This window comes from Phoxinus phoxinus (assembly GCF_949152265.1).
Source record: "Phoxinus phoxinus genome assembly, chromosome: 6".
NCBI classification, from domain to species: Eukaryota; Metazoa; Chordata; class Actinopteri; order Cypriniformes; family Leuciscidae; genus Phoxinus; species Phoxinus phoxinus.
In genome coordinates, this window is record NC_136881.1 from 41,258,230 (window position 1) to 41,273,274 (window position 15,045).

Below are 15,045 nucleotides of genomic sequence, written 5' to 3' on the forward strand. Positions count from 1 at the left end.
TCATCTGTATAAATTGGTCATAAAGCGAGGCTGTTTATAGTTTTGCAAAAAGATAAAACTATCTGGCCTGAACCTTAAAGCTTGACTTATTGATCATTATACATCTTATCTGGACTTTGAAATGCTAGCATATTGTATGTAACAAGGCTATAGGACACAGTTCATTATCACTGAAGTCAATCTGTATTTCTGCGTGAGGAAAATCAGCAAAACTGAATCATTTAAAGAGAAATGATCCTGAAGCACATGATATAGGTTATAGGCAGGGGTTCTTCACCCGCTCGACTAGATTCTGTCAGTGGACCAGTGATTCTTATGTATATATGTGGATGAACAGAAATGTACAGTACTTGTGCCATGTAATTAAAACACAGAGGTTAAACATTAACTCAGATAAATAAACTGAAACCTGTACGCAGAGCATCAGTCATCCAGAGCTGCAACTGGACATGTAACTGGTGGTCAGCCTTGAATACAAGATTACAGATAAATATCTTCCCTTAAACCTTTTGTGTGTTTTTTTTTTGGAGGAGAGCAAAATCTGCCAAAAATGACTCAGCATCTGCAACTGCCATCTATCAACCCGGTAAGTGACCAATTATTTTAAAATGTATGATTCACATCAAGTCGATTGAAAATATGCTGCAGTGTTATTCAGGACATTATTATTATACATTTTATAAATAAAAAAAAGGCCAACACTTCTCGTTCATTCTGGGAACTGCTTTAATTATAGCCCTCTTCTTTTTATACGTTCCATTCCACGGAATAAACACTCTGAGATTGTTAACATGTACATTAATGATGGCAGAATAAAATAATTGCAACCAAAAATGAAGATGCACAAGCACTTATTTCATGGGATGTCTGATATGAAAACCTTTCACACAGAGTGTCCCGTTCAGCAGTCTGATCCAGGGAAGATTGCAGGAGGGAATGATTATTACTGTGTGTGGACAGGTTTTGAAAGAAGCAGACAGGTGAGTCTCTCTGTAAAAGGATGTGTGTGTTCTTCTGTCATGTTTTGAGGTAATCTGCTCATGATTTAATGTCCTTGTTAATCTTCTATTCTATTAATTGGTTCCTCTCCCTGTTTGTCTCCTTGGTTACTGGTTGTGTTTGTTGAGTTCAGCTGTGTCTTGTTAATTAGTCTCATTACTTCCTCTTGTGTAGTTAAGCCTGAGTTTAGTCATGTCTAGTTGTCGTCACTATAAGCTTGGTTGTTCTGTGTTATCGAATTCTGAATATTTATGTTAGTTTGAGTTTTATTAATAAAGACTGCTGCATATAGGCTAGATCCTGTTTCTTCTCTGCTGCAACCAGGACCCGTGACATCTTCATCTGGGAAAATGGTGGCAGAGATTTAATTGTATTTGGTGAACTATTCCCTTTATATCTTGTTACATGTTACAGTTGTTATTCTCCTCATCTCTTGCTTCTCCAGATTCAACGTGAACCTCCAAAATAGGTCTGATGATGTTGTTCTGCATTTTAACCCACGCTATTCATGGCTCTTGCCCATCTCTGGGTATGTGGTGCACAACACCTGCCAGAACGGGAAGTGGGGTTGGGAGGAATCCAAGGTGGAAACTCCCTTCCCAAAAGGCCAGATGTTTTCTCTGCAGATCCTCGTCACCCAGGAGTCTTACAAGGTTTTTCACTCCGCTTTAGTCATGCTTTCTGTCTGTAAATAGTTTTAGGCTTTTTTTTAGACATTTAATGACAAGGCACGGAAAGGATCTTTCCATCAACCACACTACAGGCCTTTTTTATTGTAGCTGAAGAACAAATTGTCTTTGGCTTTTTCTAGATAAGTGCAAATGGGAAACTCTTCTCGGAGTACAAGCACCGTATGCCGTTCTCCGATGTGGATCGCATCTGTGTGGTTGGAAAGGTGGAACTGAAATTAGTTGCCTTACACTATATTGCGGTGAGAAATAAAACAATTTTTACTTTACCATTTCACCACCATATATCATACCATTATCTGCATCTGTTTCTTATTTGGCTATAGGTTTGGCTACACCTGTATCAATCTTGTGTGGGAAATGTTGAATTAACAGCACAATACAGTATATTTCATGTTAATTTTGATCTAATTTATCCGTGTGTAAATGTGTTTATCACAATGAAGTTAATTGAAGTTAAATATGATAAAAGTATCTGAAGCGTTTGAAATTGATGATTGTCACCTATAATCGGCTCTGACTAGGGGAAAGTTTTATGTTTTTATGACTGGTAAGGGGAAGATTACAGTGACATAATCTCATAAACCAGGAGCAGAAATAATCCGCAGTCATATAACATGTTTGGGGAGAGGTACTGTATAGAAAATAAGAATTTGTGAAACTTGTGAAATAAGGGAATGATATTGTGAAACTTGTGAAATAAGGGAATGATATTGTGAAACTTGTGAAATAAGGGAATGATATTATTTGCCTTCAGCGCCATTTTTTTTTAAAGCCAACATTTTGAATACCATCATAGTTCATGTGACTCTTACCGTTACTGACTAATCTTACTGTTGTGTCCTGCCTATAGTGATATGTCCTATTGAGCTTACCTATGCTCTTGTTTTCCTGTTTTATTACTGCTGTACATGTAAGATAATTATCAGCTCATTTGTAGTTTTTGCAGCTCAAATGTTTTCCCGTCCTAAATTTCCACATTTATTTTCATTTACAGCCCAGCCTTCCTGCATTTCCAGGATCTTTGGTGAGTTATTTTAAAGTTGTAACCTATTGTGCAAAATTCACTTTGATACAGTGTTTGAACACCGATATGTACACCGTGTGTGTTAACAACCGGCCAATAAAGGTAAAATCCACCCAATCTTTTTTTTTTTTTATAATCCCCATAAATCATAAACAGTCTCTCCAAACAAGCGGTTCCACATTTAAGTCAAGTCAAGTCAAGAATATTTGTATAGCGCTTTTCACAATACAGATTGTATCAAAGCAGCTTCACAGTATTACATTAAAATAATAATAAAACGTCCATGTTTGGTAATGCTAATCAATTGTATTATTCATTGATTAATTAAATTAAATATCCCCAACTGAGCAAGCCAAAGGTTGTTTAATTTCTAATGTAAGATTAGGGGGAAGCCCCGCCCATGACTGCTGACAATCTGTCATACAAGTCTCCTTAGACTCATCCGTCATCCAATCCACTGAGGACACCGTGGTTGTTTAATTTATAAAGGAAATATGCCAAAGAAAGTTGTTAAAGTGTAATATATTTGTGTAAAGTGTAATCTAAAGTTTTCTAGCATTAGCATGTTAGTCGATGAGTTGTATCAACTTAACTATACAACTAAAAAAATATATCCAATAACCATTCAGAAATTCATCATTGTCCAACTCCAGTTTGAACATGTAAGGCTGAACACTGCTATTGACAATATCTGACAGTTTGGCTGCATGACATTCTCCAGTTTTTGTATTGCTGGAGTATCCAAAGCACAAGCTGTAAAGGCTCCGCCCTCTTCTTGAAAGGGGGTGGGGAGCAGCAGCTCATTTACATCTAAAGGGACACACACAACAAAGGTGTTTTTGCTCACACCCAAATAGGGGCAAATTTTGAGCTGAAACTTCAGACTCAGGGTACACCAAAAATTTACATTAAAAGGGGACCTATTATGCCCCTTTTCACAAGATTTAAAGGAAAAGGCTGATCATCTTTGTATTTTTACAATGTTGCTGCTAGTATATGTAGGTGAACAATGTGTACAGTTTCTCCATTTACCTGCAGCCAGATGTCCTTGACTTGTCAGCTGAAGTCTTCTGACATCTCTAAAGCACACAGTTTGAACAGTTTCAGCGTGAGCAGTGTGAAACGATGCAGTATTACAATGTTATGGCAACAGAAAACCAGTCACATGCCTTCTATTCAAATGTTTTGGACAGTCACAGACATTTCAGCTTTTGGAGGAGAAAATTGTCAAATGATCACAGAAAATGCGATAGTTAGAATAAAGGAGAGAACGTTTTAGTCTTACATTTATAGTCCGAAAAGAGAAATGAATATTTTAAACTTTGAAAAAGGATTATCACATTGCAATATAAATAATAATTATATTTGACCCACAAACAGAATGTCCCATACAAAAGCATCATATATGGTGGAGTAATGCCTGGCAAATGCTTTGTCATCCACGGAGTCATCAACCTCCAAGCAAAAAGGTTTGACAATGTCATGTCTCTCGGACACAGATATAATATCATTAATTTTTCTGCTTTAAAATGCTTTTAAATGTTGTCTAATACTATTGTAATGACGCATCTACTTTACAAGTCTTTACAAATGTTCTTTCTCCAACAGAGTAGGGTTCAGTCTACGGCACAAAACTGGAGTTGCGTTTGACTACAGTCCTGATTTTGATGAGAACGTGGTTGTGCGCAACCGTTACGAGGATGGGAAGTGGGGCGAGGAGGAACGATCTGGACTGATGCCGTTTGAGAGAGGGCAACCTTTTCTGGTGAATATGACTTTATGATTCTTGTATAAAGCATTTCTGTTCAAATGTATAAAATAGTGGTTACAATATTTTACATCACAAAATTGTATCAATATTCATGCATGCAAAATGTTTTCACATATAAGGGCTATCTTATCTGTTTGTGATATTATGATTTCACATATTTTCCTTGAATGTGCATTTCAGGTCACCATTAGTTGCTGTTCTGATAAATACGAGGTGTTTGTCAATGATAAACAAGTTCACACTTACAGCCGTCGCAAAAATGCTAAGGAGGAGATTGACGTTTTGGAAGTTAGTGGAGATGTGCAGTTGACCTTTGTGCATCCCTGACAAGATCCAGAGACATACAAAACCTGCATCCATCTATATAAATCAACTGTGCTCATATGCAACAATGTTTTGCTTGCTTATTTTGCTCCACTTTTGGGGTTATCTTTCTCCAGTTGCATTTACACCTGTTCTGTTGTCTTTGTAAATTAACAATGTAAATTAACAGCGCGACACTCAGCTAAGTCGACACTCAGAGACTGTTTTCCCAATCACACCCTATACCCTCATTCACTATTCCCTACATTTATCTGTTTCTTTGATTATGATATGGTAAAAAAAATCATTGTAACTATTTTTTTTAGTTTCACAGAGGTGGTAATGTAACACTTGATAAATGATTAAACTCTGAATGAGAATAGTGATTGAAGAGGCTTTATGGTGAGTTTAAGAACCATGATCAATGCAAACAACTGAATTCACAAATCATGAGTATGTGCACAAGAGTCCCTTGCGCAAAAGTCAAGAGTCCAGAACCCAACTAAAGCAAACACCGATCTCTATAATGGTAACTTCAAGCCAAACATTTTCAATGAAACATAATAATTAGTGTAATAATGTGTAACGGCTGGAAGTCAGTTGTAGTTCTCGTACAAATTGCCGTGAGATTGAGTTGGATTTTCCCCATGATGAATATCTGTATTAATTGAAAAGTGGCCTACAGAGCAATTTCCAAAACCACCCAAGTCTGTAGAAGATTTATAAACGTTGACGCGTTTGCCACTATCATGATCACAGCTTCTGCATTTACAATTGTTCTTCTTGCAATTCTTACATCCTGCTTTGCTGTTATCTGAACCCATTGCTTTTCTAGAAGGTTTAAGGGATCAGTTTGAATCATCTGGCTCCTAAACTTGTGAATGCAGTTTGTATTTATTAGTCTTTCATGAGCGCATTGAGAATCTGAAGCATGCATTTCCTGCCAATCGACTGTTTTCACATGACTAAAACTTGCATAATATATATTTCTGCCCCAACCTGATGAGCATGTCTGTCTGTGACATACTTTCTTTGGAAGATTTCTTTGGAAGTTTTGTTTGGAAATAAAAGCATAGCAAATGGCTACTGTACTTTCTAAACAACCATGGAGTAGCTTGACCTCTACATAACTGCTTGATCAACCCTAAAGCACCTCAAAATGTATAGCAGAGATGTGTTATAATTAGAGATGTGTTATAATATTCATTTCAAAATAAACAAACATAGTTATTAGTAAAAAAAAAGTATTCATGTGCATTGGTGATTTCATTTACAAATGTAACAATACTTTGGCAAATGTCTGATTTTCCCAACTATCTCACGGCCAATTCGTACGAATTCGTACGAGTGATTAAAAGGTGGCTAATTCGTACGAACTCGTACGATTTGTCTAAACACAGGAGAGGGGTGTTTAGGGGCGGGGTCAGGGGTAGGTCATTCATACGAATACATACGAATTGGGCAACTCATAAAATATGTAAGATTTATCAAAAATCTTACTAATTCGTTCCATTCATAAAATTTGTATGAAGTCGCGTGAGATTGGGTTGGATTTTCCCCATGATGAATATCTGTATTAATTGATTAATAACATATACTATTAACCAATAGTGTAAAGTAATGTGTTAATGCTTGTCTAATGGTCTGGTGTTGAACTAGCGTGCTAGAGGAGGTATGGGTTCTGATCCACCCTCGAATAGTTCATTTTTCTTTTCTCATTAAAACCAATAATGTTTGTTTTAATGAGAAAATGTAGTTATTTGGTGAATGCAGGTAAAGTGGGTCACTTTTTGTTAAACGTGTAATGTAGATACCTAGATGTTATTTTCCTTTCATTTTCTTTTAATTTCAATACATTTTATTAGGTTTCAGCAATAATATTTCAATTTGAATACAGTTCATGTGATGTGTTATTTGCACCAATACACTTTTCTTTTTAAAATCATGCACTCCAAGCAAACGTATTTTCAGCTAAAGTGTGCCCTCCCTGTTTTATAAAAGAAAGAACGCAGTTATACCAAGTTTACCAACCAACCAAATTTAAATTAAGAAATGTAAGGGTCAAGAGCCCAACTAAAACACATACTGATGACCATAATGGTAACTTAACGTGTTCTCCTTCAGTGATTCTGCTTGTTATCATCAGGTGTCTTCAATTATGCTCAATCATAAATTAATTAATCACTTAATTATCTCATTAACTTTAACACTGCTTCAGTGTTCATTTAACACTCTCTGAGTGTGGACTCATATAAACACTGAGCAGTGTTAATTTAACACTGGGGATTTTGCTGTATACCTGAACTTGTTTAATGTTTTACAGAAAGAGTGATTTATTAAACAAATCGGCTATTGAGAATTAGGTTCAGAGAATTGGATTTAGTGTTTTAACAATTCAGAAAAACTGCAAGTTAGAAATGAAAAATTATGTCAAAGGCACCTTTCACCTTGAGGGAGTTCTCCTTTGATGTGAACGGTATGCAAAAAATGAAGATTAACCAGGCATTAAGACAACTGAGTAGAGTTCTCAACGGGTCGGGTCGGCCCGACAAACCCGACGGGACCCGCAAACAAATCAGGACCTGGTGGGTATTGAAGGACAGCGGAGCACGGAGCCGACACGCAGCGGTGCCGATCCGCAGTTGGTGGAAATCCGGGGTTAGAACACACATGGTCCCACTCTACATAGTGTTAAAGTAACACTGAAGTAGTGTTAAAGTTAATGAGATAATTAAGTGATTAATTAAGTGATGATTTAGCATTAGTGATGAACACCTGATGTTAACAAGCAGAATCACTGAAGGACAGAGAAACACAAAAACTACAACTGACTTAAACCACAGCTTTTCTTAAGATCCTCAGAGGAGGATTTAACAACTCCACAAACAGCATTACCAGCTTCACTTATTACTAACCAGAGTCTGGTTAAAAAAAAAAATATAGACGAATTTTTGTTTATGACTTATTGTCCCTTTATTAAACATTTAAAATATTCACAAATTAATATAGATTTTTTTTTTTGATTTTACTATTTTTCTAAGACAAAATTAGAACCTGGAAATTATATTTTCCCCGCAGTGCTGAATGAGAAGAGTCTATGTCTCTGCAACCACAGAAAGGCGATTTATAGGCTAATGATAATAAATGTGTCTGAAAAAATAACGAGGCATTTGAATTGTTTATTAATAAACTATTGTTTTCTAAATCAGTGTCGGCTAAAAACACATCTCCATCTCCGCTGTTAAGTGGATGCGCCTTATGGTGCGTTCACACCGGACGCGAATAGCGCGTCAGGCGCGAGTCATTTCAATGTTAAGTCAATGCAAAGACGCGTTACGCGCGTAAAACGTGTGTAACGCGTCTTTGCATTGACTTAACATTGAAATCACTCGCGCCTGACGCGCTATTCGCGTCCGGTGTGTGGGTGCAGTTAAGAGAAATGCACCTTTCATACGCATTACATAATCAGAACAAAATGTATTAGCTTTCGATTCGAATTTGTTCGTTTTAAAGTGGACATTTCAAGCTTTAGCCTACATAGGCATAGGCTATATTTTATTTCAGTTCTCGCGCTCCAGTTCACGGAGATCATGAAAGCGCGGCATGATTGTTTTATTTTATTTTACAAACGCACAACGTTTTCTTGTAATTGTGAGTTTACACAAATAAAAGTAGTTACGAATAATGTGTTATTATTTTCTGTATGACCAGAAATTATAGAGTATTTTCACGGTTAAAAACAACTATAGAAGTTGTTTCACTGTTGATAGGAGTTCGCGCCCGCGCCTCCGTGCCATGCAGTGCGCGCTTCACACTCCCCGCCACAAACCCTTGGATATGCGTCAAAATCTTGTGTTTATTTGTGATAATCTTAGCCCTGTATTACTATTGTCTAATCCGTATTATGAATGACATTTGACGAATTGCTTTGTTCCTTTTTTAGATAAAAGCGTCTTCTAAATATGTAGCGCAACAGTTAAACACGAGTGCGTTCACACTGAAAAACAATGGAAAAGAGTGGGATGGAAAAACACGTTCTCCTAAAGCCAAAGAATGCTTTAATCAAGACATCTATTAAATTTTTTCACCGACGTCTGAGTGAACAAGATCATGCATTAAATGAGTGTCAAATGAGTTCTGAGATGCTCTGGTCCTCAGCAGTGTTACTCCATGCGGGATCGGCTTTTGCCTTTTGGTAGGCTATATACATTTCTTTTAGTTATAAAACCATATTCGACAACATATCAAAACGAAATAATCTTTAGAGTAATTTTATAAAGGTAGAAGGTGTTTTAAAAAACATGTTGAAAGTTATTTAAAGTCATGTCATCTTAAATGCCAATGTAGTGAAACAGCTGTCGTCAGGGGGTGCTGCAGCACCCTCAGCACCCCTACTTCCCGCGGCCATGAACCAGACTGACTTTATTTCTGTCAGACGTCTACAGAAGGTCTTTTGAGAATTAACAGAGGTTTAGTTGTTGATGGTTTATCCACCACCACCACAGCATCGATCAAAGTCAATGGTTGATAAAGCACAATTACCTGTCAAGAAGAAATGTGGCAAGCTCTGCATCCAGCTTGAACCCTTTAAAATACCGTAGATCTCTCCGTCTTCCAACACATTCATCAATCCAACACACCTGCGAACTTCAGGCGTGTGCATGTGATATTGTAACGTGTGCGAGGGGGGAGGGGGATCTATAGTGTGTGCATGAACTGTGCTTAGCCCCTTTTACACAACGCGTTGATCCCGGGAAATTGCCGCAAAATTGCCGGATTGCCTTCTGTGTGAACGCAAACACGTCCGGGGATTGATGCCGGTATCGATGCCGGGTTGGGGACCTAGTAAACATTGCCGGGATCAGTCCTGGAACGCGCCCTGTGTAAACAAAAGCCAGGATCAATGCCTAAGGGGTGTGTCGTAGTGATGACGCACGTGCCATCGCGCGACTCTGTGGCTCTTAGAAGAAAGTTTGTGATCGTCATCAACACGAAAAAATGTCTGCAAACTGGAACAAAGCAGAGACCAGGAGCTCCTCACTATCCGCGCTGAAGCTGAGATCGTTCGCCAGCTCTGTGGAACGGGACACGATGCGTTAGTGTACATGTTTTCCACACGTACGTTACACGTCTCATCCTGACGTCACGTGCGCTTAACGGGATCTTACCGGGATGTGTGTGAACGCACTCACAGATCCCGGAAAATCACTGGCAGTGTGATTGAACCAAAATCAAACGATTTAATGATTCTATTTCGCAGTATACCCCCCTACTGGACACATCCGGAACAACAGGGGCGTAAAACTGCGTTGGCCGTATATCTACGGGCTCCAGGTCTGCCTCCCCATATAGCAACTGACACTGTTCATCATCTCACACCTCATTTTACACAATATAATTTGAAACGCAAAGACTACAGTGTAGGAATCACATACAGTATACTTCATAATGATTTTACAGTATACTTATTAATGATTCATTTAGCAATAAAATATCCATCAAAAAATCATTCAGTGATGATGCATTGTCATTTATGTGTATTAAAAGAAGAATAACACAGCTGAAAATCCAATGGTAGGAAGGAAGAGGTAGTTAATTATCAGTCACGAATCTAATAAAAACCTCTCACGTGGTTCCCATACTGGAATGATAACATAACCATACTCGTACATGAACATGTTTTTCCTGTAAATGGAGACTGGTCTTGTAAGGCAGTGTAAAAAACAAAACCGTAAAAAAACAAAACGGTCAATGACTGTCAGCTATCACTGTAATATATATATATATATATATATATATATATATATATATATATATATTTTAAAAAAAAACAGTCAATGACTGTCATTGTTTACATTTTTCTTTTAAATTAAAAAAAAATTGCATTTCAATTGTTACCATTGTTGTGTTTTGCATGCTGAATGTTGAAGTCATGTGTGTGACTCAACCATGATCAATTCAACATAATGTCAGAAATATAAAGGGATTATGTCAAGTTCAACCCAATTAAGTTTCACAAGGTGTTAAGTGTTGCCACACATTTTTTTTATTTCTTGATTTATATTTAGGGAACTCAAACCAATCAATTAATCTGAACTTGTGTTTTCTAAGTAAACAAGGATTAGAATGTGTATAATACAGAATACTAGATTTTTATAACTAAGTTAAGACATTAAGTAAAGTGAACTAAACCGTGTTAGTTGTAATCACTGTTTGGATTGGATTGTGTATAATGTAATTTAACTGAGGACAACTATTCTTAACTTGTGACATTAGATGATACTGTGTATGCAAATGTGCTGGCAATGGGTTGAGTTTCCTCATATTTAGTGGGCAAAACACCTTAGACATTTTCAGTTACTCTTCATACACAAGTGACAGACGTAGAGACTCTGAGGAAACAAACCACTGAACTGCAGGACATAATGGCATCCGGATGTGAAGGTCAGTCTAAATGAAACAACACACTGCAGCTGGTCCACACACAGCAAGCCAAACTCAGTAAAACCAGCTTGCTGTGTGTGGACCAGATACGGCCCGTGTGACCTTTGCTGCTGCCAGAACTATAAGCCATTTTTAACTGTGTAATGAAGCAGCAGGTTTTAGTCATTTAATTAACAAAATGTGTTTCCTCATAATAGTGAGAGTGAAAAAAATCAAGTATACTGAAAGAATGGAAGAACCTTCTATCATGAATATTATGCTGTTGGGCTCGACTGGATCAGGAAAGAGCGCTTCAGGAAACACCATCATAGGAATTAGAGAAACATTTAAAGAAGATTTTTCTCCTAAATCTGTGACCAGAGCCTGTGAATCAGTAAAAATAGAGCTGGGTGGAAAAATAATCACAGTGATCGACACTGTAGGACTCTCTGATACATCAGTGAAGATCACAGATGCTGAAACTCAAATAGAGAAGATGCTTACACTTCATAGTGTTGATGTGTTTCTGAGGAAAGGAACGTTATGCAACTGAGCAAGCTTTTTTTCGGATCAAAGCTCTTAAATCACACAATAGTGCTCTTTACTCACGGAGATCAGTTGCATGAGCCAATAGAGAGATATCTGAGTAAATGTGAAACACTGCAGTCAGTAGTTGATCAGTGTTCAGGAGGTTTTCATGTTTTTAACAACAAAGATGAAGATCGATCTCAGGTCACTGAGCTTCTGGAAAAGATAAACACTGTGAGAGAGAAGAATGGAGACAGCAGATACACCGAGGAGGATAAGAAGACTCTTCTACTCGAGCAACGTGATGCTGCAGTTTCTTATTCCTTATATATTTTTTCCAGTGTTTTCCAAACAAAAGAGCATTAAATTTAAAGAGTTTTGATGTGTGAATTCCATAAAATAAGGCATCTTGTTCTAATCATTGGTGTTCGACTACTACCCTCCTGTGGCTGTTTATGGTACTGCAGACAGTGTATTTTGTCCCTATTATCTTGCTGTAGTAGATTCGCTGCTGTGGGAATGTTTGGTTTCTGACGTTTCAGCTCATTAACAGATTAATTGTGATAATAATATGTTTTAAGTGAATCTGTTCGACGCAATTTATTTCATATGTGTATTTGAACAATATATAATGCATTTAACACAGTTTTTGAGATTGTTAAAAAATAGATTTAGGCTACATGTGCGTCACACGAGCGGGAACTATTTATTGTGGTCATATGTCTTAACAACCTGACAATTATTTGAGTTGAGTGAATGTGTTATTTCTATTTTTCAAGTCTTTTATGAATGTCTGCAGTAGTTTCTCTTCAGCCAACGTGATTTGTACTTATTTTTCTATCTAAAAGGCATGTTGCTTTTGTGTTTATTCTGTTATAAATGTTAAGTATTTAGCAATGTATGATGTTTTCCCATTATCGTCCACAATTTATTACCCTGTATTAGTAGGCTACACTGTTATTAATTACAGGTATATTACAGTTTTTACATATACCTTGTGTTTTACTGATGTGTTGTGTTGACTGCTCGAGTGATCGCTGCTGTGGTCTTTAATGAATGTCTGCAGTAGTTTCTCTTCAGCCAAGTGATTTGTACTACCTTTTCTATCTAAAAGGATAAATCAGAGTTGAAAGAATCCTCGTGTGAGTGTGTCATTCAACATTCATTCCACAGTCATGTTCCCTTTCAAGAGTACTCTTGTATTGCGTAAGCTCGTATTGCATAAGCTTGCTTACGCTGCGGACAACTCCTTTTCCACATTTATTTTAATTTATACAGCCTTCCTGCACTTCCAGGATCTTTCGTGAGTTATTTTAAATGGGATCTATTATGCAAAATTCACTTTTATAAGGTGTTTGAACACAGATGTGTAGCTGTGTTAACAACCGGCCTATAAAGGTAAACATCCACCCACTCCTTTCTTTTTATAATCCACATCATAAACGGTCTCTCCAAACAAGCGGTTCCAGGTTTCTAATGTAAGATTAGGGGGAAGCCCCGCCCATGACTGCTGACAATCTGCCTTATTAGCATAAATCCCACCCTGAGTGAGACATTACTGTTTTCTCGCTGTAGCTGCAGGAGATACACAATATCTTTGCCAAAAAAAACATTACAAATGTTCTGTTATTTATTGGATTTACCAATAAACATACGAGTCTCCATAGACTCCCGTCATCCGAGCCACTGAGGAAATATGCAGAAGAAAGTCGTTAAAGTGTAATATATTTGTGCAAAAAAAAAAAAAAAAAGAGCCCAACTGCTTCAAAAATGAAGCTTAGATCATGTTGCAAAAAAGTTTTCTAGCATTACATGATGTTAGTCGATGAGTTGTATCAACTTAACTCCACAACAACTACATAAATGTATTCACTAACCATTCAGAAACGTTCTTCTTGACTCTCTCCATCATTGTCCAACACCAGTTTGAACATGTAAAGCTGAACACCACTACTGACAATTTCTGACATTTTTGCTGCATGACATTCTCCAGTTTTGTTATTGCTGGTGTATCCAAAGCACAAGCTGTAAAGGCTCCGCCATCTTCTTGTACAGGGGCGGGGAGCAGCAGTTCATTTACATTTAAAGGGACACACACACAAAAACAGTGTTTTTGCTCACAGCCAAATAGGGTCAAATTATAATGACATTTGGGGTATTTTGAGCTGGATTTATATTACATCTTGTGAAAAGGGGCATAATTGGCTAGTTGCACGTGGCGGCCATGTCGGATTTCCGAACAGCTAGTGTGCGTTTAGACACTTCCGGTTCCGCATTACGCCCGGTGCAGGGCCGGAGAAAGCCGAAAATGATCTCTTATAGTTGTTTATAGAATCAATTATATCACTTAAAATACTAATAAGATCCATATTACTATCACACGAGCCAATGGCAATTAAATGCACGGATGCATAGTCAGATTAATGAATGAAATACAACTGTTCACGAACAGAAGATTGTATTGGACTCATGCTGCATATTTGATTTGATTTGATTTATTCAACAATAATCATAAACTTATACAATCATGCCAGAGGCAGTTCATATACATTTGAGTACAATTTGTTGAGGATAAAATACACAAAAAAGCCTCAGGCTTATTTCCATTGTGGTCCTCTACATGCATAAAATGAAACGAACAGTTCAGTGGGAATAAAATCAAAACAAGCAACTCACACCTTACAAATTCTTATGGGATCCTAATTGGAAAGCCATTTTTTAACTTCTCTTCTAAAGGGCCATGCCTCTTGTAATTGTTTTAAATGATCTGGCAATTCATTCCAAGCAACTGCACTTGAGTACAAAAATGAATTCTTCCCAACTACACTTTTAAACCGGTACAAATATATATTATTTATCCTTGCCCTTGTAGAAATACAATGAACATCTCTCACAAAAACATAGTAGTCATACAAGTATTTAGGGACAGTTCTCTGAATAATTTTGTACACCATCATAATTTTAATAAACATTACTCTTTTATCCACTTTTAAAATACCCAATTCCCTGAAATGGTTATTATTAAGTTGCATACGAGGATGCAACCCCAGAACGATTCTGCACAACCTGTTCTGAGCCGTCTGTAATTTATTTTGAACATGTTTTTTAGAGCCACTATACCAAAAAGTTACTGCATAGTCGAAATGAGGTTGCACTAATGCACCAGCTAACATTGTCATTGTTTGTTTATCTAAATAAGCAGCCTGTCTTGCTAAAAATTTGATTCGATTATTTATTTTCGATAAAGCTACAGCTGCCATGCTATCTCCAGTCATTTTGTTATCAAGAATACATCCTAAAAATTT

At 37.1% G+C, this 15,045-nt stretch overlaps 1 protein-coding gene across 1 annotated transcript; it reads left to right on the forward strand.

The window, feature by feature from the left end:
- Positions 1–550: 550 nt before the first annotated feature.
- Positions 551–6,032, forward strand: LOC307000554 (galectin-9-like; the record flags this gene model as incomplete). The annotated part of the gene is made up of 8 exons (XM_079616196.1): positions 551–586; positions 892–980; positions 1,445–1,652; positions 1,811–1,930; positions 2,686–2,715; positions 4,096–4,184; positions 4,324–4,480; positions 4,667–6,032. The coding sequence occupies 8 exons, from the start codon at positions 551–553 to the stop codon at positions 4,811–4,813; spliced, it is 876 nt and encodes a 291-aa protein (XP_079472322.1). The 3' UTR covers positions 4,814–6,032.
- Between the last annotated feature and the right edge of the window lie 9,013 nt (positions 6,033–15,045).